Below are 24335 nucleotides of genomic sequence, written 5' to 3'. Positions count from 1 at the left end.
AAGATTCACCAGGGAAAGAACACACTTTGCTGCTGGGACAAGTAGACAGCCACGTGCAAAAGAATGGAGCTGGACCCCTACCTCATACCACACACAAAGGATTAACCTGAACTGGGTCAGAGGTCTAAATGTAAGAATTAAAATGATAAAATACCTAGAAAAAAAACACATGGGAAAATCTTGGTGACCTGGAATTCGGCAGTTTCTCAAACATGTCACTAAAAGCACAGCAATAAAAGAAAAAGAAATTAATAAACTGAACTTGATTAAAGCTCTGTAACAACAAAGGACAGCATCTAGAAAGTGAATGACAGAAAATATTCACAAATCACATAAGGGTCTACTATCTAAAACATATAACTCAATAATAAGAAGACAACCCAGGGACTTCCCTGGTGGTCCACTAGTTAAGACTCAGTGCTCCTAATGTAAGAGGCCTGGGTTTAATCCCTGGTCAGGGAACTAGATCCCACATGCCACAATCAAGACCCAGTGCAGCCAAATAAATAAATAAACATTAAAAAAAAAAAGATAACCCAATTAAAAAATACACAAAGGTCTAGAATAGATCTCCCCAAAGAAGATATACAGGCAGCCAAAAGCAGACAAAAAAATGCTCCATTTCATTAGCTATTTCAGAGAAACTCAAATCAAAACCCCAGTGATTAAACTATAGGCAGTTTTTAATTATAGGTTTCTTTTAGATAAGCACTGCCCAACAGAAATATGCCAGCCCCAGATGCAACTTTAAGTTTTCCAGGAAGTACATTAAAGCAAAAGGAACAGGTGAATTAATTTCAATAATGTTCTATTTAACTCAATATACCTAAAACGTCATTTCAATATGTAGCCAACACAAGAAAACCTTAATGAGTAACTTTCCTTTCCTTTTATATCAAGTCTTCAAAATCTGGTGTGTATTTGCTACAAACAGTGCATCTCAATTTGGCCTAGCCATGTTTCAAGCGCTCAAGAACACAAGCTTGTGGCCAGGAACAGCCAGGGCTTCAGGACAGGGAGCTCCCTCGGCGCCTCCTCCCTCGCTGGGCGCTGGGGCAACACCTGATGCGGCAGGCAGGCGGGAAGCGTGCGCACCATGTGTGACTATCTGCTCTCCACTTCATGACAGGGCTACTCAGCTGTGTTCTAGACATTCCTGGGTCACTTTTATAAGGTCAGAGGAGGCCTTCAGTCCTAATGCTACAGCGCTTGAATTCTACAGAGGATTCAGTTAGACACTTAACCACCAGGAACAAGGTTTAAGACGCTGCTGGGGAGATGAAGAGTCACCCCTGACTGTTATTACTGGGCATCTGAACAAAGTACTTAGTCTTTTTAATCTCTGGGGCCTGTGGCACTTTTCCATCTCTAATTACTCAGCCTTTCTCTCCCTCAAACCCCTCACTCCAAACCCCAAAGCCAAACCTGAGGTGACTTCACTTCTTGCTTAACAGACAAAACGGTCTCCATTGGATGTGAGCCCTCAAGCACACGACCCACCTTGAGCCCTGTGTGTTCATATGCTACCTGGCTCAGCGAAACTCACCCCTGACCCTAGGCCCTGCTTGCCAGCCTTTCTGGACTTTCCCTCTCTGGTAGCTCCCATCTTCCCAGCTCCTCTGATTTAATCTTTGCTTAAACAGAGTCTCCTCGTGGTCTCCCCTGACTCCTCTTTACAACTGCAATTCTGTGACGCCCTCCCTACATCCTGACCTGCTCCACTTCCCCCCAGTGGCATTCTTCACCTTCCACAAACAGCTTGCTTGTTTGTCCCCAAGCATGTCGCCAGCCTGTCAACTCATTTAAGGCAAGGATCCCCATTTACTGTCCACTGAAACGTCCTCAGCACCCAGAATCTATACTCAGTAATGCTTTGCTGGGTTAAATCAGCTACCCACAGAGTAGCCTGAACAAAATGATCTCTTCCAGATCTTGGATTTTGCTCATCCTCACCTCCGATTCAAGTCTATGTATTATTGGACTGTTCTGTTCAGGAGGACTTTTTCACAGATAAAAGAAAAGTTCAGGAAGTCTTCCTTTCTAGCTCTCCTCATTTATATCCCTGGTGGGCTTCCCTGGTGGCTCAGATGGTAAAGAATCCACCTCCAATGCAGGAGGCCTGGGTTCAGTCCCTGGGTCAGGAAGATCCCCTGGAGAAGGGAATGACTACCCACTCCAGTATTCCTGCCTGGAGAATTCCATGGACAGAGGAGCCTGGAGGCCTACTGTCCATGGGGTTGCAAAGAGTTGGATACGACTGAGTGACTAACACTTTTACTCCCACTGTGGGCAATGTTCTCACACGTGTAGAAAAGCAAAGACAGACAGGGAAGCTTGAGTAGCTCAGGATGAGCGGAGCTGAGAATGGCGCTTCATGAGTTATTCTCCTGACTTCTTTGCTCACCACAAGCTAATTAAGCATTACCCTTCATTAGGCTGGTTTAAACTGAAAATTACTTTGCCAGAAACACTAAATCACACATACGCATGAGAATCTCTTTCATAAGATGCCAAACCTATGAATCACAAACTTAAGGTCTGAGTTCAGAAGAATAAAGCAGGCTCAGTGAGAAAGGTCTCTATGTGCTGGCCCAGGGCAGAGCGGGATGCAGGGGAACCAGGCTCTTACCTGTGCCGGGCCTCTCGGAGGGGGACACACTCCACGCAGGCTTATCACCGAGGGCCGCGTCAGGCACTCCTGGCTGACCTGGAACCATAAAGGTGAGCGGCTGCTTTGGCTAGAGAGGCCCAGGGAATTTTCTAAGCTCACCCCATAGGATTCCCCAGCAGTCCCTATGCTTCTTCCAGACAGAGTTTCCTAAGATTCAGGAGAGAGAGGCACATAACAAGTACAATAGCAAAGAGATACAGAAGGAAAAGACACAGAGAGAGAGCACGCACGCCTGCTGTCCCGAGGACACTTCCTGCGAGCACGCGAGAGAAGCCATCACAAGAAGAGAGAAATAAGCGAGAAGAGAGTCTCGGAGACGCAGCCACCAACCCCACACGACGACCGCGTGCTGCTATTGTGCCCAGGGCTGGCCTGACACTCTGGTGAAGTTTGTGGATGAAGTGGGCTGACCAGCGTCGGGGACAACTCCTTCCCAGAATCTAGGTCTTACATGCAGGTCACCCCCATTTCTCTGTAGGTGAGGGCCTAGACAAAGGACTCTGGACTTTGGGGGGACATGTGCTGGGGGTGTGGTGGGGCCTACCTTCAAGCAGATGCACTTGTACCTCATCACAATACTTGCTGCCCCTCAGTTTGCCCTAAAATAAGGAACCCTACAGACTGCTGAAGACAAGATTTCTTCCATAGTTTTATATAACTCCAACTAATAACTATCATTTAGATAGGGGAATATAAGATTTTAGTTGGTGTGAAAACCAAATGTGCTTTAAATGGTATGTAATTTTTAACACACTCTCTTAAGCTCCTGAATTAAAATGGTACTGATATAAAAGTTGTGAGGAAATCACCTTTTGAAAAAATAAAATGTGCATGTTAAGTTTTCCAAGGCTGAAAACACTAGTCCAGAAAAAGCACATCTGTTTAAACGTGTGGACTTACTTCCGCTCTTGAGCAGACGTTTTCCTTCCTCCTTGAGCTTGTTCTGCATCAGACGGAGCGTGTTCTCAGTTTCCTGTGGAGCAGGAGAAACAAGAGCCAGGAGAAAGGACCCTTTTGGACTGTTTTATTCTGCTTTACCATGTAAGGACTGCTAGACTTGTGATGCAAAAGCAGAAAAGACTGAGCTACAGGGAGGGGAGGGAAACTGACTGCAGAGGAAACCTGATACCCCTTCTCCGTCATCACCCCCGGAGCCGGATGGAAGTGGGGGGCTCTCAGCAAGGACACATTTGGCTAAGACGGGCCTGTCCAGCCTCCAAACCCATGCTCCTTCCATCACACCCAACTGCCTCTAAAGAAAAGTGATGACACAACGAAATGTCTGCCACCCGTGCTGGTGTGGGATGTGGACACAGAAACACACGCATCAACTCTGGGCCTTGTGCTAATAAAATAAAGCAGGAATTTTACCATTTTCCTCCCCTGCACAATTCTAGCCCTGAGAGGTGCTAAATGGTGGAAGTGATCAAACAGGAAAAGAAAGAAAGAAATACTCATCTTAATTCCTAGGATTTTTTTAAAAAAGCCAATACTTGAGTTAGGTTATAAAATGTGAGCCTGATTATTCTCAAGAGAAAACAGGAGAGGAAATCGGCTTTAAAAAAGGTGCTGTTGTTCTAAACATTACAAAGGAAGCAGTGTTCCACGATGAGATATTCCGAGGGACAAGGTACCAGAAGCCCAGGAGCAGCTGTGAGCCGGCAGGTGCTGCCGAAAGGACGGTGGGCAGGGAGGGCCCCCTCGGAAGTTGCCCCGGCTGCCCACTCGCATCCCAAGGCGTGCTCTTCCTTACGTTCTCCGAGCCCGGGGTGGCCCAGAAACAGTGCAAAATGGCCAGCTGACTTTCACTGTCTCTTTACTGCTCGTTCCAAGACGCTCAGTGTCTAAGATTTCCAGAACCCCAGGGGCTTTTCACTGCCCTCAAAATGTGCCTGTCCTAGGTCCCCCACTCCTGCCTCTGCCGGAAGCAAGAGCAGTAACAGGTTCCCTGTCCAGATAAACGTGATAAGCCACTCACAGCCAGCTCTCTTGGACAACTAAGTACCGTCACCTAATTCAAATGTCCAGGTTTGTAAGAAGGCAAGGATGACCTTTATACCAAAAGTTGTCAAGGACAGCAGGGGAAAGGGAGGTTGCAGACCAGTTTCACTGTGAACACAGATTTCAAATGATGATTCCTGAGATAAGGAGAAATATTCTTAGGGGATAAGGACAATTCAAAATGACAGCGATCCAACTTCCTTAGTTCTGATTCTATATTTATCAACTGATGCTGGGACCTGAAATACTCTTTCATAAATGACTTTACACACTGGGATGAGAGGAACCTGTAAAACAACTGGTCAGGTTCAAGGTCATACCTATTTCCCACAATACTCAATAAACTACAACTCTTTATAAAGCAGTTTCTGAAAAGCCAGTCTTAGATGATTCGATTAACCAGGGCTTGAAAATCTTCCAGTGAATTAACCAAGCAAGTTTTTAGATCTTTCCTCAGGATATGTTACATAATTTGTGGGACTCAGTGCAAAATAAAATGCAGTTTAAAATTATTAAGAATTTCAAGACAACACAACATTAAAGCCAGCCCAGGAATTTCTAAGCCTGCACACGTGGTGGCCCTGTCTGTAGCCCTGACGGACCAAACCTGCCATCAAAAACCTGACAACTTTTGAGTCCAGGCTATACAACCAGGAAAACAGTAGAAACACATGAGCCTGATCAGGGAGAAAAAACACTCATCCAATATTTTTTTTTCATGATGCTCTTTATAAATCGGCAAGTCAACAAGTACAAAGCAACACACCGGAACCAAAGCAACGGTCTGCGCAGAAGGGACTTGGCGCTAACCTCAAACCTCTCCTGCTCCATCCTGTGATGGTCCTCCAGCTGCTGCTCCAGATAAGCCAGATTCCGAAACTTCTCGAGATAAATTTCATACTGCTTCTGCAATTCCTCCTCGATCTTCTCATATTCATCCATAAACGCTGGCCTAAAACAACAAAATGAAAAAAAACAAAAATGGAAAGGTTAACCAATACCCAAACATACAGTAGTCTGAAATTGGTATTCAGAGCTCCAGATTCCATCCTGGCTTTCTCTGGAAAGCCTTTAACTAGGGGAGGTTCTTCATTCCTGTAACAAAAGCTAATTTCTCCTTTTCGCTTCCCTCCCCACAAAAGGAAGATACATTTAATCAAAAATTAAGATGGGCTCTTTGTAAAAGCTAGAAAAAAATTCTGAAAATACTAAGAATAAAATTAAAATGATGCCTAATTTCATCACTAGGTGTTACCACTTAATATTTGACATTCATCCTTCCAGACTTTTTGGTGCATAGGTATGTACAGAAATGCATTTCTCTTTAACAAACATTAAGTATATTATCTTTTTTTTTAAGTATATTATCTTAAATGAAGCTCTGGGGTCTTTTTTTCTTGGTATGGCACAGATTTCAATACAGAGTTAAAAAATAATCACAAACTATACATCTCTAAAAATCAATAAATTAAAGGTCTGCATTATCTTGTGCATGCATGCTAAATTACTCTTCAGGCATGTCTGACTCATTCCAACCCCACAGACTGTAGCTCGCCAGGCTCCTCTGTCCATGGGATTCTCCAGGCAAGAATACTGGAGTGGGTTGCCATTCCCTCCTCCAGGGGATCTTCCTGACCCAGGGATCGAACCCCTGTCTCTTAGTCTCCTGCACTGACAGGAGGGCTCTTTACCACTAGCGCTACCTGAGAAGCCCCATGCATTAACTTAGCTGGGCATAATACTCTGCTGTCTGCATGTTCCAAAATTTAATCAGTCCCCTGTAAAAAGAAACAAAGGTTGCTACAAATTAAAGCTAAGTGTTAATTAAACCAAAATAAATAAACTTCAAAACAGTGACTTCCCGGTTACTAAGACTCCCTGCTCCCAATGCAGGAGGCCTGTGTTCTATCCCTGGTCGGGGAACCAGATCCCACAAGCCACAACTCAAGATCCCACATGCTGTAACTGACACCCAGTGCACCCAAACAAATAATACTTTTTAAAAACTTTAAAAAAAATGTTTAAACTGATTTGCTGAATTTTCTATTTTCTATTGTTCATCTTAAAGAGAAACCTCTCTTCTTTTAAAACTATAAACAGATACACTAGAAAAATAATTCAAAATCTCTTGGAGCAGAGGAAAACAGAAAATTTTCTATTAAAAAGATCTGAGGCTTAACAAAATTGAATTTAAACTTGAAAGGCAGAACTTTTTAATGAGACATATCTATCCAGTGACCCTGATTCCAGAGGCAGAAGGGGCTAGGTGTGCCCTTGGGGAGGAAGAAGCTTGATGCTCTCCAGGCTGCTGTCTGCTGTCCCCAGGTGCTGCCTTCCCGCAAGTCTCAGGACAGCAGCCAGAGTGCAGACCAGGTACCAGTGTCCCAAACAAGCAAGGCATGCTTAGAGCGGACACAGCAGCTGGACAGAGGAGGAAGGAGAGAGAAAAATAACAGAAGAATGAAAAGGGACGAAGAGAAACAGGGCAGAGCAAGGAAAAGCAGATACAGAGCTGGGGGGGCGGGGGGGGAGGGAGGAGGGGAGATGGAAGCGGGGAGGGAGGTAGAGAAAAAGAAAGAGGTGGGAGGAAGAGAGTGAACCCCAAGAAAATGTGAGGCACACACTGGAAAGGGAAGAGGATGAACTACCAGTGAGGAATTACAAAGCTCTAAAACCAGCTCTAACCAAGAAGCAAGAGTGTTTCTGTTCCCACCTAATTTATGGCAGGACACAGGTCTGGGGAGCCAGGCCTTGTATAACAACTTCCACCATCTGGATTTACTTACTTTGCCTTGCATTCCAAGAAGCCAGAAGGCTACAAGTAGGGGTTCAAGAATAAAGCAGTTTTCCAGACATATCAAAAGCAGTCAACAGACGGAGCCCAACAGTGTGCTTGTTGGAACAAGAGACACACGTACATTCTGCAGCAGAGGCATCCTGCGGCCTGAAAGGCTAACGCCACTGGCCGCACGCTCCCTCGGTCTGCTGACTCCCAGGGGCAGCCCCCCACTCGTGCCCAGCGTTCACACCTACCTGACGCTCTGCAGAGTCTGCAGTCGCTTCCGGTTTCTTTCCAGCTCTAATTTCCTCTTTTCGATTTTGGCCTCTAAGTTAGCTTCGTCAGAGGCCACGTTATTGAGCAGGTCTTTTGTCTTCTGAACCTGTGCCTATATTTAACAGGACATGAAGGAGACAAGGTCCAGTAACGACCTCGACCCGACTCTGAAAGAGAAGGGCTTCTCAACTCCTCAGGCCCAGCAAGACCTCGGGAAACAGAAACAAAGGGAAGCAAACAGATCAAACCCTCCCTCGAGCCATCGCTCACTTAACCCACCATTTCCAGGAGGAACATCACAGAGGCCCAGGAAAAAAAGTATCCATTTTTCTTCCATGAGGTGTTTCTGCCCAGGGAAACAAACACAGGTGGAGAGAATCCTGCGTAGGAAAGTATCCTATGCAGAGCCTGAGACCTGTCGGCTCACCTGTTATACCTCACCTTCAGGCGATGGTCTGCCTTCATCTACCTGGTTCAGGCTTTTCCCAAGCTACAAAGAACTGACTTACAGAACAGATGCACAAACAAGCTTTATCTTAGCTTCACTTCCCTGTGAATTTGAGTTTGCTCAAATTCACGTCCACTGAGTCAATGATGCCATCCAACCATATCATCCTCTGCCACCCCATTCATCTTTTGCCTTCCATCTTTCCCAGCATCAGGGTCTTTTCCAATCAGTTGACTCTTCCCATCAGGTGGCCAAAGTACTAGAGCTTCAGCATCACTACTTCCAATTCAGGGCTGATTTCCTTTAGAATTGACTGGTTTGATCTCCTTGGAATTTATACATGTGTAGTCTGTTTACCTGCAGGCCTCTGAAATGCTATGTGGTCCACAGAGAAATTGCCTAAGGAGACTAGACACATTCCACGACTCTCAAGAGTCAGCACACACTTGGAAGCAGTCACTTTCATTGATAATTTACGGCTTAATTTTTTTTGTCTAAGTTCACTAACCATTTCCAAGGTACCTTCATGAAGACTAATCTCATACCTAACCACTAACTTGTTGAAGGTACTCACAAAGCCCAAGCAGGGATCCGAGTTTACTCTCAGAGGAAGATAAGGTGGGTCTCCGTTTTGAACAAACTACTCAAGCTAATGGCGACACTTCTCTGAATCTGTCAGATTAAAACCTAGTGAATCATCTATCTGACCTCAAAAGTAAAGTTTTGTAAAAGGTTCTAGGACGTCCCTGGTGGTCCAGTGGCTAAGACTCTTTGCTCCCAATGCAGGTGGCCCAGGTTCGATTCCTGGTCAGGGGACTAGATCCCACATGCTGCAACTAAGACCCAGGTCAGCCAAATAAATATATATATATTTTTAAAAGGCTCTTCTTAAAATAAATGGCCTATATTTTAAAATCCCTTTTAAGTGTCCAGGTTGTTTCATTTTTTTGAATTATCAAATATCATGGATATTTTCCAACAATGAAAAGACACCTTAAGAGATTTTCACCAAGAAATGAACTGTGCCCTCATTCGGCAGCCTCAGTAGGCTGCCCTCATTATTAATACACTTAGTAGAAAAGGCACATTTATGCCATGCTAACTTGATTTAGCCAGAACACTGACAAGCACAAGAGTATTATCATTAAAATTTTGTTTTAAATTAACAATTACAAACTTACAAAGAGCTGAAGTATAATAAAAAGCATTTTTCCCTGACCTAGATGAGAGTGAGCCGTTGCCTTGATGCTCCATCACTTCAAAATACTTTAACGTATATTTCTTGCAAATAAGGACTTCCTCCTAAACATCCAGACAGAAGACGAACCTGACGCAAAACCTCATCCAACCCACAACCCACTGTGACGGCCTCAACGGCAGCCAGGAGTGACCCTGGGCATTCATTCAGTTACCAGGTCCACCTGGTCGCCTTTGGTCTGGACAGCTCCTCAGCCTCTCCTGGATGTTCAGGGCCTTTCCACTGCTGAAGAGTAGGGGCTGGGGAACTTCAGAATGCCCCTCAACCTGCCTTCATCTAATTAGCTTCAGATGATGCACCCTTAGCAGAACAGCACGGATTAGCACTGGCCCCTGCCTTTCAACAGGCACACATTATTCTGACCTGCTCCATCACGGAAGATGTTCTCCCTGATCGCTGGATTAAGGGAATGTCTGTCAAGCTTCTCATATATCACTCTCTTCTTTGTAATTAATGAGTATCTTGTAGGGAGCTACTTTGAAACCATGTGAAAAATCTGCTTTTCATCAGTTTGCAATGTACTCATTTATCTTTTGTATCTGTGAGCATTCATTCAACGGTCTATAATCCATTACTGTATTTATTTTGACACTTAAACTGTTTCTGATGTGGCTGGGGGAAGCTCATTCAGGCTGGCTTGTGTATCCCTTTCACATTCTTTGAGTACTTCCATGCTTTCTGGCACAAGAAGACCTTGTATTTTCTTCTCCCAGCTCTGTAATCGGTCATTTCTCCCAAGAGCCCTGCTTCCCTTTAGTGGAAAATGGCATTTAGAAACCAAGATCTGGGGGGGCCAGGTGTGCTTGGAGCTAAGAAACATATGAATCCATGTGTGGGTATGCATGTGTATGTACATAAATATGTCATACATAAGGTATATGTACATAAGATTTATTCCCATAACTATCTCTCTATATTGAAATGCATTTAACCATCAATCAACACCTATCTCAGGGTTCGCTCTCATTTTTTCCCTTCCTGTATCTGTAACCCCGTCTCCAGTGGTGAGAACCTTGGCTTCTGCATCTTTAATATATTCCCTCATTTGGTCAAGCTGCCGATAAGGAACCGTCTCCCGTCTCGGCTGCCCTGCACCTCTCCCCCTGCTGAGGCTCTGCCTCTCTGTGCTGGGCTGACCAGGGAGCATCACTGTTATATGACAAGCGGACTATAAAAACCGATCCATCTTGGAGTTCTGTACAACTCTCAGCAAATTTTGTTTTATAACTACTCCTAATTTACGTAATGCCCCTCATCTCTGTATACTGAATAAAATGAATCTCTAATAATGACTGAATACCTACTATGGAAGAAACACAAGCTGGAATCAAGATTCCTGGGAGAAATATCAATAACCTCAGATATGCAGATGACACCACCCTTATGGAAGAAAGTGAAGAGGAGCTAAAAAGCCTCTTGATGAAAGTGAAAGAGGAGAGCGAAAAAGTTGGCCTAAAGCTCAACATTCAGAAAATGAAGATCATGGCATCTGGTCCCATCACTTCATGGGAAATAGATGGGGAAACAGTGTCAGACTTTATTTTTTTGGGCTCCAGAATCACTGCAGATGGTGACTGCAGCCATGAAATTAAAAGACGCTTACTCCTTGGAAGAAAAGTTATGACCAACCTAGATAGCACATTCAAAAGCACAGACATTACTTTGCCGACTAAGGTCTGTCTAGTCAAAGCTATGGTTTTTCCTGTGGTCATGTATGGATGTGAGAGTTGGACTGTGAAGAAGGCTGAGCGCTGAAGAATTGATGCTTTTGAACTGTGGTGTTGGAGAAGACTCTTGAGAGTCCCTTGGACTGCAAGGAGATCCAACCAGTCCATTCTGAAGGAGATCAGCCCTGGGATTTCTTTGGAAGGAATGATGCTGAAGCTGAAACTCCAGTACTTTGGCCACCTCATGAGAAGAGTTGACTCATTGGAAAAGACTCTGATGCTGGGAGGGATTGGGGGCAGGAGAAAGGGACGACCGAGGATGAGATGGCTGGATGGCATCACGGACTCGATGGATGTGAGTCTGAGTGAACTCCGGGAGATGGTGATGGACAGGGAGGCCTGGCGCGCTGCGATTCATGGGGTCACAAAGAGTCGGACACGACTGAGCGACTGAACTGAACTGAATTGAACCAGAGTCTCTGTACGAGAGACTGCCATAATGAATGCCCATGAGGACCCCATGTGGCAGGGACTGCCATTCCTCTTGTTTTATGGATAAGGAAAGTAAGGCACAGAAAGGTTAAGAAACTGGCCTAACGTCACACGGTGGGGGGTTCAAGCCCAAGTAGTCTGAGTTTCTGTCTCTATCTGTCTTCCAAGTGAATGATTCAGATGCAATGAGCTTATAATAACTAACCATGGATGATCAGTAAAGGATGACGATCATTCTATTTATTCGGTGTTTAGAATTAAGATAACCTAAAAATAATCTAGACGCCCAACAGTGAGGAACTGGTTAAATAAGTTGTAAAGAGTCCATAAAAAAGTATTTACTGAAAAATTTAAGAGAATTATTAAATTAATAAAACTGACAAAATTTTGGTAACACGAAAACAACAAGGGGAAGATAACAGTAAGTCACCTAGCTATTCCAGAACATGCTCTAAACTTTTCACTTCCCCACTGACACACTCTATCTTTGTTACGAGGCCCAGCTTGCTCTGTCCTGTGAAACCAGGAACTCACTATTTTCCAGTTCTAGGCACAAAAACTTTAAATAAAAGTAATCTTACCAAAATATCTTTTATTGCAATTCTCATCACTTTTTCAGTCTCATTTATTTCCAGAGGTCTGGCAACTGCTTCTGTTCTCAGTTCCTACAGGAAACAATGAAATGAAAAAAAATTTTTTTTTAGAAGAGGAATTCTCAAAACCAATTCCCAGCTCTAGATATGGCTTATGGACTAGTTCTCAAAGCTTCATTATGATGTGGGTCTCCTATGCAGAAACACTCCTGCCACCACCTCCTCCAAGTATCGTCTATGACTCTCTGCCAATCTGGCCTCTCTCCAGAGCTCAAGGCCCCACTCTTCAGCTGTGGGCCCCCAGGACCTCAACACCATGGGAAGCAGAACTCACCACTCAGAATCTTTTCTCTCCAAATCTGCTTCTTTACCTGCATTCCATTCAGAGACCCCAAACCAAGTGAAAGTGAACTTCCCGAGTCCTCTGCCAGCCTGTACTATTTTCCCTATGCTCATGGCCCTCTAAGTTGCTTATCACTGACAACTGTACCCACTGAGAAGAGTCTACGCGGCCCTGCCCCAGCACTGGCCACTAACTGTCAAGGGGGGCATCTGTGCCTATCATGTCAGTACTGGACAGTTCCGAAAGCTGGAGCTTTAACGTGCATGCGGTTATGGGGGTCCGGGAGCACCTCCTCAAACCCTGTCCTGTACTTCTTTTAATCCACGGTGCACCTTGTCTCCCCGTCGGGGAGTAGCACTGAGCACAGGGACGCGACCTCCTCAAGGACACAGAGCACAGAGCCTTCCTGGTCTGAGGCTGGAGCCGGCCCTCAGTGAATGTCTGCTGAGTGTACTGGATGGGAGCTTCTGCAGATCACAACTACACGGAATTCGACAAGTCCGACACCCAGGGCCTCATGGCTCCCACGGCAACAGCTCAGCCTCTGACTGCTTCATCAATTCACTACAGGCTGGAGTGGAAAGAGCCCCTCAGAATTCTGGTGAAGCCTCATAATGAAGCCAGGAAACTCTGCTGGCGAACAGCGAGTGACCAGCTCTCGTCTCTGGGTCTGCAAGAACACGATCAGACACACAGTCACTGCACTATCAACAGAAAACATGGGACGCCTGGCACTGCCTCGCTGCTTATCTAAACCAGCTGTCAGACACCACTGGCAGGTTTGTTCTGCCAACCACATGGCACCAGGTGGCAATGCATCCAGAGCCGGGATGGTGAGCTGGCACCAAGTCCCCGCATCCAGTCTGCCTCTAGGGCAGAAAGGGACAATACCATCGCAATGCCAGGACACGGGCGAGGCAGTGAGAGAGCAGCCACAGATGACACACCTGACGGAATGCAGTCAACTAAACGCATTTAATTCAGAAATATTAGATGTGAGCCTATAGGCTGCACGTGCCATAAATCCTCACAGGTAAGAACCAAACAACACTCCCATTTCTTCTTCAGTCAGTAGCTAGGTCCCAAACTCTGCTGCACACCGGGATCACCTGCAGAGCTTTAAAAATCTGGCTCTCACTTGCAGACATTTCAATCCACTGGTCCAGGGGACGACCTGGATGCCGGGTGATTTAAAAGCTCTATAGGAGCTTCAAGGGCGTTTTAGGAACCCACTCTTCAACAGCTCCTTAAACACAGAGGACAGAGCATCCACCTTGACTGACAGGGGCTAAAATAAGGACTGCAAATAAATTTCAACTGTAACATCAACTTCAACTGACTGCCTAGATTACTGACTGGTTCCCAAACTGATAAGTGTTAGAATCACCCAGGAGACTTAAAACTCATGATGCCCAAGTCACATTCCATATCAATGACATCAGCATGGAAGCCAGTTATCAGCAGTTTGTTAAGATCCCCAGGTGATTCCACTGTGCGGCAACAGGATTCGGGAGCCACAGGCTGGGGGGGAGCATTTTGTTGGGAAGCATGCCGAGGCTGAAGGCACCAGGGGGGAAAGCATCGTGATCAATAAAGTCTGCCACAGGAACAAGAGGGAGAGCTGAGGCAACATGGCACACGTGTGCCATTCCTGAATCAGACGCCAAAGGCATCAGAAACACACCCAAGGCCACCAGGCAGAGGAACTGCAGCTTATGGACTGTACTTTCCCGCACAGTATCTCACTTTATCAGGTATTATTTAATAAAACCAAGAGAACAGGAAAAAACTTAATTGGTAAAGAAACCCTGGAAGTCTGCTCAGCTGAGGAGGTAATTAGGGAGGTAACGGAGGTATCTGAACACCACTCACCCTCAGCTCCACCTCCTTGCCCAGCAAGTCATACAGAGACGCTCCTTTGGAAGTGATTTCAGAAGCGAGCTGCCTTGCTGCTTTTAAATCTGCAATCTAGAAGGAAGATATCAAAAACAGAAACTTCACTAGCAGGTTCTCGGCCTGCAGAAAGAGCCAATCTTCTGCTATCATTCCCTCCTCCAGTCAGAGTACTGATCTAACTACAGAACGTGTTCCCCAAGAGACACATTTACACCCCATAGAAGAGCGCTCCCAAGACACCAGTTTAGGAGACACTGATCTAAGTACAAATTAGATCAATTCCAGGCCCCCTGGGTCCCTCTGAAAACCCCAGTGTCAAGTCAAATGTACTCTGCAAGCAGGAGGTGTGTGGGGGCGTGAGGCTGGCATGCCTCCTACAATGAGGGGCTCTGGCAGCGGCGGGGTGCAGAGGAGGGGCACCCTGAGGACACAGCCCCACGCAGCCCCGAGGCCCCGTGTTCACCCTCCCGCCCCGCACTCAGGGTGCACTCCACGGGCTGCCAAGAGCCTCAGGGGAGCTCACTGGCACAAAGCGCTCACAGCGAGCCGCTGCCACAAGGCTCTGCCGTGAGGATGGTGAGGACGACTGAGCGCTCAGCCCCGGGAAGGCTTCTCTCTTAGGGTACGCATGCCACAGCCTCCTCCGTGAATGTGCTACATTTCCAAAGAGCCAAGTATTTCCCAGTGCTGCTCTCTTCCCCTCTCCCCCAGTCAACGAACTCCCACTGCCTTTCAAGCCACCTGCAACAACGCTCCTTCTTCACTCACAGCGGGCGACTTGTCCGTTTCCTGAGTCCTCAGGACTCTGCTTCCACCAGCAGCAAGCTTCCGGCTTCCCCTGCGGGAGCCTTCTCACCACCCACCTCCACTTCTCAGCACTAGAATCAGCAGAGTTCAGCCCCTAACCTCTTCCCCTCACACTCCCCACAAGCTCCTGGCTCGGATGCTGAGATCACAGCTACGAGCTGAGGCTCCATGTCTCCACTAGGACGCCTCAGAGGTGCTGCACAAGCAACGTCCCAAACCAAACCCCTCATCTTTCCTGCCAGACCTGCTCCTTCCGAACTCTCCTCCGTTTCAGCGGATGGCAACCCCGTCCTGGCGGGAACTCATACCCACACTCTAGAGCTGTGACATCTAACACATGCCCACCCGTCACGTGCCAGTTTCAATGTTAGACCACTGAAAGTTAAGTGAAGCTTAAACTCAGTTCCCGAGCTGTACTGGTGCTACATGGCTAGTGGCTACCGTGGCGCGTAGCACAGGCCACACCCACGAGCACAGGAAGGGCGAGTCGACAGAGCCGCTCCAGACCCTCCTTACAGCGCCCACTTCCGCTCGACCTTTGCCTCCTGGAGCAAGCTGCCCCCAACACCAGTGCCCCCAACACCAGCCTCTGAACAGGGTTGCAGTCGAGGACCCAGGCCCTCTGGCCAGTCATGTTCTTATTAAGAAGATCTGCACCCTAGGTCTCCTTATCCAAGACCTTGGGCCCGGGTCCTCTTCAGTGCCTCTGCCGAAGCCTCCTGACTTGGGAAGGCGGGGCAAACACCTGATGACCCTCTCTCCCCATTCAGTCCCCACCATGTTCCCATTCCGAGCCTCCCACCCCTTGGTGTGGCAGGGGGGCCGTTAAAACTGCCAGAGCAGTTCTATGAAACAGGGAGTCGACACTCCCTCTGGCTCTAGCCCCTTGCTTACACCACAGCAGCTAGTGATTAAAGACGCAGCTTTCACGTTTGGCTCGTTGCTTTAACCGGGTCCTCCGACACCTCACAGCTCCCACTGCCCCCAAGCTCAGCGGAGCGCTCACTGGCCGCTCAGAGTCACAGGCACCATCACCTCGGGCTTTCTCATAGGTCTCTCTGCTCCCACCTTTGCCTCCTCACTCAGTCTGACTCAATCCAGCAACCACAGTGATCCTTTTAATATGCGGCTTCAAATGATGGACTTCTCTGCTCAAAACTCAACCACTTTCTACCTCGAAGTCTTGGCAGTGGCTTTCCAGGGACCCCAGGGCCTGTGGCCGCCTCCCCTCCCAGCTCTCATCACGTGGCCCTCCTCGCATTTCCTCACACCCCCAGAGCACACCCTCCACTGAACAGCTTGCTCCTTCCCTCCCTCAGATCTTCGCTGAGACATCACGCAGTCCCTGAGGCTGTCGATCTCCCCATTTAAGGCCCTCCCCCAGCACCTCAGCCCCTCCCTCCTCACCATCCATCACTCACTCAGCCCATCTGACGTGCTGCTCCTTCTGCTGCTCCCCCAACGGAGCCGGAGGAATAGGGGAGCCTGTGCTTGCTCACGCCTGTACCCCCAGCACGTGAATAGTGCCTGGCAGACAGCAGGCTTTCAATAAATAGCTGAATTTACTGTCCCTTCTGCTTTGATCCAAATGCTGACAAGCGCAAAACTGGGTCTTCCCTGGTGGTTCAGTGGTTAAGAGAATCTGCCTTGCAATGCAAGCAACGCGGGTTTGATCCCTGGTCGGCGAACTAAGATCCCACAGGCTGTGGAGCAACTAACCCCGCACCCTGCAACTACTGAGCCCATGAGCTCTGGAGCCCAAGTGCCACAGCTAGAGAGTCCATGCACCACAATCAAAGATCCTGCTCGCCACAGCGATGATCCCCTGCGCCACAACTGAGACCCAACAGGGCCCAACAACTTAAGCTTTTCACTAATCAAAAAGCAATGCTGACTAATGAGCACAAAACTGACAAATGGCCCTCGATCAGGGAGTGAGGAAAGAAGTGCTCCTGTATTGCTATATTCCACTTCCGAGTCTGAGAAATAAGCAGTCCATCTCTCACTACAAGCCCTGCCCTGTCCTCACCTTTGAGCCAAGATCAAACTTGAACTTGCTGACGTCTTCCTCTGCTAGCTGAGAGCCCTCCATGCCTTTGGTCTTCATAGCGTTGTAGAGGACAGAGGTGATCTTCAGTAGCTCTTTCACTGCATACCCGTCTGCCTGATAAAGCTTCTTGGTATTGAGTTTTATATGTGCCTTGGTGGCCTATTTTCAGAAAGAAAAAAAAATGCTGAAGATCCTTTCCATGTAAAGGTAAACCGAACCCCATGTAGGTCAATTGAAAACGTCTCTGCCAACAACTGGTATATAACCAAAGCATATTAAGAGTCAAACTTTCAAGTCACTCACATTGTGAGTGGGTACATAGACTGGTACAATCCTAATGGAAAGCGACTTGGTAAATGACAAGATTATAAATGCACATATCTTTTGACTAAGAAACTTCAATCCTGAGAACTTATGACAGGAATACATGTTGTCACACACAAAACTATGTGTACAGGTTATCTGTTACAGAACTGTTTCTAAGTACAAAAGTTACCAACAACCTAAATGCCAACCTGTATAAATTATACAACTTATGGTATAAACAGGCAAGCAACACTACTCAGGTGTAAGAGAGAGTGAAGAAATTCTATCTTTATTTGAAAAGTTCTCCAAAATGTACTATTGAAGACAAGATTCTAAACAGAGGTGTAGAGTATGCCACCACGGGTGTAAAAGGAAGGAAAAAGAAGATATATCCTATTTGCTTAAATATGCCTAAAGAAACTGACAGATATTAAAAACAGTGATTAATGGGAATGGAACTGGGCTGATGGCAGACAGACTAGAAAGTCATTTTACTCTATATTGTTTCATGATTTAAAAAAAAATTTTGAGCCATAAAATATATTGACTGTTCAAAATAAGTAAATAAAATTCTTTTTAAAATCTGCATGCTATTTTAATTACATTAGAAAAATATTATCTGGCAGCAGTTCTTCACTTGTCTGCTCTCCCTCTGAGAGTGTATCCTTGCTTAAATCAACTATCACTTTACTTTCTTAACCTCTCAAAAAGAAAAATATCTGCATAAAATTTTGGTCCAGTTTCTTCTCCTTTAGATCTACCATTCAAACTTATATAATTTTATTAAGTAAAAGCAGAAGCATATAGTATCTGACATGAGAAATAAATACTCCACGTCACTAAATTAATAGAGCTTAACTGAATTAGGTGTGTTCTTTATTATTTCTCAGAAACAGTAACTCATCTTTCCTAGGTTATTTTCCTTTACTTTTATGTATCTAAGTAACTATGTAACATGCGTCTCTTTTTTCATACCCAGTAATACAAATGTTATGTAAATGTAATTTATAACATCAATCACTAGATTTATCATTAGTCTTCATGTTCAATTCCTCTTATCATATAGTATTTCCATAATAACTTCATCTATTTCAGTCAACCTTATGCTTTCCAACAAAGATTATAAAAAATTAAGACGTTAATTTAAAAACATTATTAAAATTCCAGCCTAAATAACACTGGGCCCATCACTGGGAGTGACGTTGTCACGAGATGCCCTTGGACATCACGTCACGAGAGGCCCTCGGACAGCTACTGCTTCAATCTCAAAACAGCTTCCTTTGGGCAAAGCAACAACCTGAGAACCTTCGCTTACAGAAAAGCTACCCTGGAAAAATAATTTGTAGATGTCACGGACAGTATGGAAGCCACTTATGTCAGTCGGCCAAACAGCTGTTTTTACATTTGAGAAATCACAGGCTGCTGCTCCCAGGATTTTACCTGTTTGTCAGAGCACGCCCAGCCTCTTCTGCCACCCCTCTCTAGCAGACGCTGTCCACCTGCAGGGCACACATCTAGATCCAGCGGTCCTGAAATGTGTCCTGTCATAACACAGCCCGACTGTAGGACGAATGGCCTTGGGGCTTTCGCAGCGCTGATCACCCTTCTGGTCAAGGGTGACATGGCTAATCCTTTTCTCTCACTGCCCCTCTGAGACAACTACCCTGTATACTGCCACCACTGGTGTCTCATGGGACTCTAAAATTCTTAACAAATCATGAGTTAAAAACAAAAAACTCAGAAACCTTTGCTGGTAAAATGACTCCACAGATAGTGCTTGCCATCACCAGATGAGAAGTTAAGAAGCAGCCTTTCTGTAGAGAGTAAAAATAATTGAATACAGAGTAGAGAACTATCCAATTATGTGATAACCTTTGTGTGGTAAAAATTGTTTAAAATTGTAAAAATGGCTCCACAGAAATCTGGTAATGGACAGTGTTAAGAAAGCTGAAGGTAGCTCTAATTAGGCTCCATCTCCTTCTGATGTATTTAATTTTACAACTCCATCAAAAAACTGAACTAACCATGAACTGGGCAATTGCCTTAATGAAGAAAACTCGGTCTTGTTCAGTCTCAACATCAGAAGGGATGTCATTCTGAGGTTCGTACCTATCATAGAGACAAAGAGAGAGAGAAAGACACAAGTTAATTAAGCTGAAAGTTTACAAAACAGAAAGTAAACTGGGAGGACAGTGGATCTGTAACAGGAAGCTCTCTGAGTCCCCAGCTAAGGTAGTAAGAGTAAGAAAGACCTCAAAAGCAACACAAAATACCAAACAACCAAGAGAACAAATCCTCACCAAAAAATAGGTTTCTTCGCTCAGTTGTGTCCAACTCTTTGTGACCCCATGGACTGCAGCATGTCAGGCCTCCCTGTCCATCACCAACTCTCGGAACTTACTCAAACTCATGCTCATCGAGTCAGTGATGCCATTCAACCATGTCATCCTCTGTCGTCCCCTTCTCTGCCTTTAATCTTTCCCAGCATCAGGGTCTTTTCAAATTTCAAAACCAAATCTGGGGCTTACAAAATTAAATCTATATCAGACAGCAAAGTTTAATTAAAATATCCAGAACTATTACTCTGGCTGACAGCCCTTGACTCAGCAGAGGGGCCAGAGCTCCTTTCTTCGAGTTACTGATGACATGCCGGGGTCAGCAACCTGCAGCCCCTCAGCCTTCTGCACAGCTCGCAAGCTAAGAAAGGTTTTTACATTTTTAAAGGGCAATAAACAATAAAACACAAGGAAGCCTGACAGAGATCTTATGAAGCCTGCAACGCCTAAAATCTTGATCATTCCCTTAGTAAAAAGTTTGCCAATCCTAAGCCAGATGCTCAGCAGGATATGTGAGGAGGTCCTGTCAGTCCCTGAGGAAGGGGAGGGGATGAGTGGGGACCAGCACCCCTATCAGCTTCCCGCTGAGAAACAGTCTTTTACCACCTCCTGGTACACTCCCTTTTCCCACAGCATTCCTTAACACTCCTCTGACTTCTAACAGGTCACAGCCTATTCTGTCCAATTTTGTTGAACTTTTCCTTTTGCTTCACAGAAGTACCCTGTTTCTAGGTGGCTAATGAATAACATCTCAAATCTATTCTTAAACCACAGTAAAGTGCCCAGTTCTAACCTTTTCACAAGCCAGAGAAGCACTTCAGATACAAGCCCAAAATTGGGTGTGCGGAAGTTTTCCATGGAAATGTGTCGAGGGTATCCCAAGGCTCTCATCATCTCTGTAAAATCTGTCCAAGGTAAAAAAAACACAGTGTGGTCAGCTCCTCCTCAAACATCAGCTATTTATCAACATAAATACTTCCTTCGTTTTTCTCTTCTTACTCCCAACCTACTGACACGTTTATGGACTATTGATCAACTCTCTAAGAGAAAAACAAAAAGGAGATAAAATTGCTAACCTGCTTCCTGAAAAACATTTATTTGAGTTCAATGGGAGAACTGGAAACTACGTTGAAATAGGGTTTAGGGATTGGCTGTGAATTTGATTTCTCTCTTGGGTATCTCAACTATCTCCTGCATATCTTTCTCTTCACTACTCAAAATGTGAAATATCTGGTCTTACAAAACGCTGTAAAGAAAAATATTTTAAAATGTTAATCTTTTTTTTTTGCGGAGGTGAGTGGTAGGGTAAAATTGATGTGTCTGTGTTACTTAGAGAGATGTTCAAGAGAATGACTGAACTACAGAGCAATACTCAGCTGTACTATGAAACAGACTAAGGAACAGTAATACTAACACTTGTTCTTAATACTGCAATCACTAAGTTTTAAGCAAGACTTGCAAGTAACATCCTTTTAGTTCCCATGATGTGCCAAGAACACTTCTGACTAAATAATGTCTGTCTTCACTCTTCTTGAAGGTGGATATGCAAAATGTCCCAATGACATCCACAACAAGCTACCTGGTCATTGGAGATTAGGCTGAATTTCACCAGACAACAGAAGAGAAGGTGTAAGCAGCGGAAAGAGCAGCAGAGAGCCTCTGCCATTGTTTGGGGGTATATTTAAATAGAGCAATGGAAAATAAAGCAGCAGCCTTCCCATGAGGCCTAAACACTTCCTCTCACTAAGTAGTAGCCAAATTCTGTTAATTCTGCAGTATCATCATCAAAAAGAGACAAGTAAGATTCTTATCATGAACTGCCTAAAGCAGGCACTCAATTAAGGTCAAAAACGTTCAGAAATCCTTTTGTATGCTTTTCCCAAAACAACTCCATTCAGTGTCCCTTAGCAGAAGGCTGGCCTCCCTCAACTGTGAGGGAGGAGAAATGTGTCTCTACAACATAAGATCTCCAAGAATGTCCAAGTCCCAGAGGGCAGAGATTCACACAACAGTGCTGCTGCTACTGCTGCTGCTGCTAAGTTGCTTCAGTTGTGTCCGACTGTGCAACCCCACAGACGGCAGCCCACCAGGCTCCCCTGTCCCTGGGATTCTCCAGGCAAGAACACTGGAGTGGGTTGCCATTTCCTTCTCCAACAGTGCTAGTAGGCATCAATAAACTGTGATGCCTCTTCCTACATTATAGAAAGAGCCCTTCACAACTGAAAGGAGTAATCTTTAGTGGGGAAATTTCAGGCACTGGCAACTATTAGAAAACTGGCCCTAAAGAGGCCCCGCAAATCACACTAAATTAGCAACACCTGCTACACCTGTGCAGGTGGAGCCAGTTCCCTGAACTGCTTCAGATTCAGAAAATGATAGCATATAAAAGGCAAGAGATTGATTCACACAGTCCCACGATTTGATTCTGATTTCCACCCAGTTCCAGCTGTATGATCTAAAGCAGCTATTTCACCTCCCTGCCTCAAAGTATTCCATCCAGGAATGACTCACCTCACTGTAACAGTGGGGGCTAAAATAAAATATTAAATGTAAAATATTTGCTTTGTAACAGATGTTCCCCAGAGCGGTGATAACTAGTTCTCTAATCCACATTTTTCCACTTCCCCACGCTCCTTGCAAAGGTACTCGGGTTCCCTTCTCCTCACCAGCCCCTTTTAGAAAGGCTGCAGGCTTTGGAGATTAGACAACACGATTTCACACTCCAGCGCCAGCTCTTACCACCTATGTTCCCTGACCGAGTGACCTGACCTCTCTCTGCCTATTTCCTCACCTAAACATAAGAGAATTGCTGTTCAGAGGAGTAAATGAAATGATGAACACACACAGGATAGTAATTAACTACCTGACAGATCACAAAAACTCGAAAAATTTTAGCCTCAATCATTATTCACCAACCCCCTCTTCGATTCTCTTGTTCGCTTCTCGGAACTCTGAGTTAACCCAGCTCAAAAATGGTCGCTTTGGAAAACGGTGTTTTGCAATACAGTAGCGAACAGACCCGAGTCAATTAAAATTAGATAAAATTAAAACTTCTGTTTCTCAGCCGCACTAGCCGTATACACATCCACAACCTCTCATCATAGCAGAAAGCGCTATGAGACAGACTGGGGCGCTCAGCCTGGCGGGGGGCGGCTCGGGTCAGGGGCGCCCCTGAGTTGCAGAGGCTCCGGAGGGGGACTTCAGCACGAGAGCCTCGGCGGGGCTCAGACAGGGAGCCGGCGGGCCGAAGCCCCGAGTCTCGGGAGGACCGCAAGGTCACAGAGGGCAGGGATGCCTTACTGCGAAGATCACGGAAAGACATGGCGCTCAAGTGCCCAGGATCCCGAAGTCTCCACCCCTAGCTCCTTAGCGCTTCTGGGTTTCTATGGCAACGCACGGACTCCCCGACGGCGCGCAGCCGGGGCCAAAAGGACTGGAAGAAAAGCAGACCGGGCCGTGTGCGCATGCTCTGTATGTGCCGGAGCGAGGGCGGCCGGCAGGCGGCGTAAAACGCGACGCGGAGGATGCGGGTGTGGCGTCCAAGTTCCCTTCAGACACTGCAGATACTTGCACTTGCCGGCACGTTCTGAGCACCTAAGTGACTGTGCAAGGCAGTCTATACTACTTTTCATTCCCGCCTAAACTCCTCCAGAAAGGATGTACAAGATGTCACGAAGCCAGGCCTCCCTTTTGAGTCCTACGCCCGGCACTCTTTTCTATGGCATGTGTAAAATGGCTGGCCGCACCCAAGCGCCTGCAGCGTGAAGCAGTTGAGGCCACGGACTGCAAAGCGAAGGCCAGAGCGGACCGAGGGGCGGCGAGTAGGATGAGCCGCAACCCGCGCGTGCGCAGCGGGCTCGGACTTTACGACAGGCCGGAAACCGGCGCGCCGTGGGGTTGTCCTGGCAACTGTGAGCGCAGAAGTTTGGAGCTGGATTTTGCGCGCGGGGGAGGGAGGGGGCCGATCGGGGGTGCACTGCGCCCAGCCCTTGGCCAGATCAGCTGTGGCCTCGGTTGGGAGCACTGTCTACCAGGCTGCCACGGCGGGGACAGGCAACCGGAAGGGCTGGGGAGGTGAAGTGAGCTGAGCCCAGAATGTGGACGAAGAGAGACTACCAAAGCTAAGATGCCCTCCGCCCCTGTATTGGTTTTAGTGAAGTAACAGACACATGAATACGCTGACCTTAAAGATTCTCAAAATAGACCCGCGCATACATGGTCATTAGGATAAATAAAGCCCTTTAGTTGAGAATAATCGTTTTAGCAAATTATCTTGGAACAATTGGAAATGCAAACAAATGAACTTGCATCCTTACATGTAAAGGGTAAAACCTAAAAATTTTGACTTTTCTAGAAGAAAACTTGGAAAGCTTTGTGACTGGGTTAAACAAGAGTCGTTAGATACAATACAC

At 46.1% G+C, this 24335-nt stretch overlaps 1 protein-coding gene across 3 annotated transcripts in view; it reads right to left on the bottom strand.

Annotated features, from left to right (window-relative positions):
- Nucleotides 1–23749, bottom strand: part of CLUAP1 (clusterin associated protein 1) — a 30169-nt gene extending 6420 nt beyond the window's left edge. The window contains exons 1-10 of one of the 3 annotated variants that reach the window (XM_005697471.3): nucleotides 23224–23745; nucleotides 20717–20828; nucleotides 19612–19696; nucleotides 17261–17440; nucleotides 14401–14496; nucleotides 12174–12257; nucleotides 7706–7839; nucleotides 5483–5624; nucleotides 3572–3644; nucleotides 2630–2707 (exon numbers count right to left, since the gene is read on the bottom strand). In XM_005697471.3, the coding sequence (XP_005697528.2) occupies nucleotides 2630–2707; nucleotides 3572–3644; nucleotides 5483–5624; nucleotides 7706–7839; nucleotides 12174–12257; nucleotides 14401–14496; nucleotides 17261–17440; nucleotides 19612–19696; nucleotides 20717–20828; nucleotides 23224–23245 (1006 nt within the window). In that variant the 5' untranslated portion in view covers nucleotides 23246–23745. Of the gene's footprint in view, nucleotides 1–2629; nucleotides 2708–3571; nucleotides 3645–5482; nucleotides 5625–7705; nucleotides 7840–12173; nucleotides 12258–14400; nucleotides 14497–17260; nucleotides 17441–19611; nucleotides 19697–20716; nucleotides 20829–23223 lie in introns of all 3 variants that reach the window. The other 2 variants (XM_005697472.3, XM_005697473.3) reach the window with 2 other exon arrangements.

The sequence above is a fragment of the Capra hircus genome, chromosome 25 (assembly GCF_001704415.2).
Source record: "Capra hircus breed San Clemente chromosome 25, ASM170441v1, whole genome shotgun sequence".
Classification (NCBI taxonomy): Eukaryota; Metazoa; Chordata; class Mammalia; order Artiodactyla; family Bovidae; genus Capra; species Capra hircus.
Note: the sequence above shows the minus strand (reverse complement) of the source record. Positions and strands in the feature narration are given on the sequence as shown.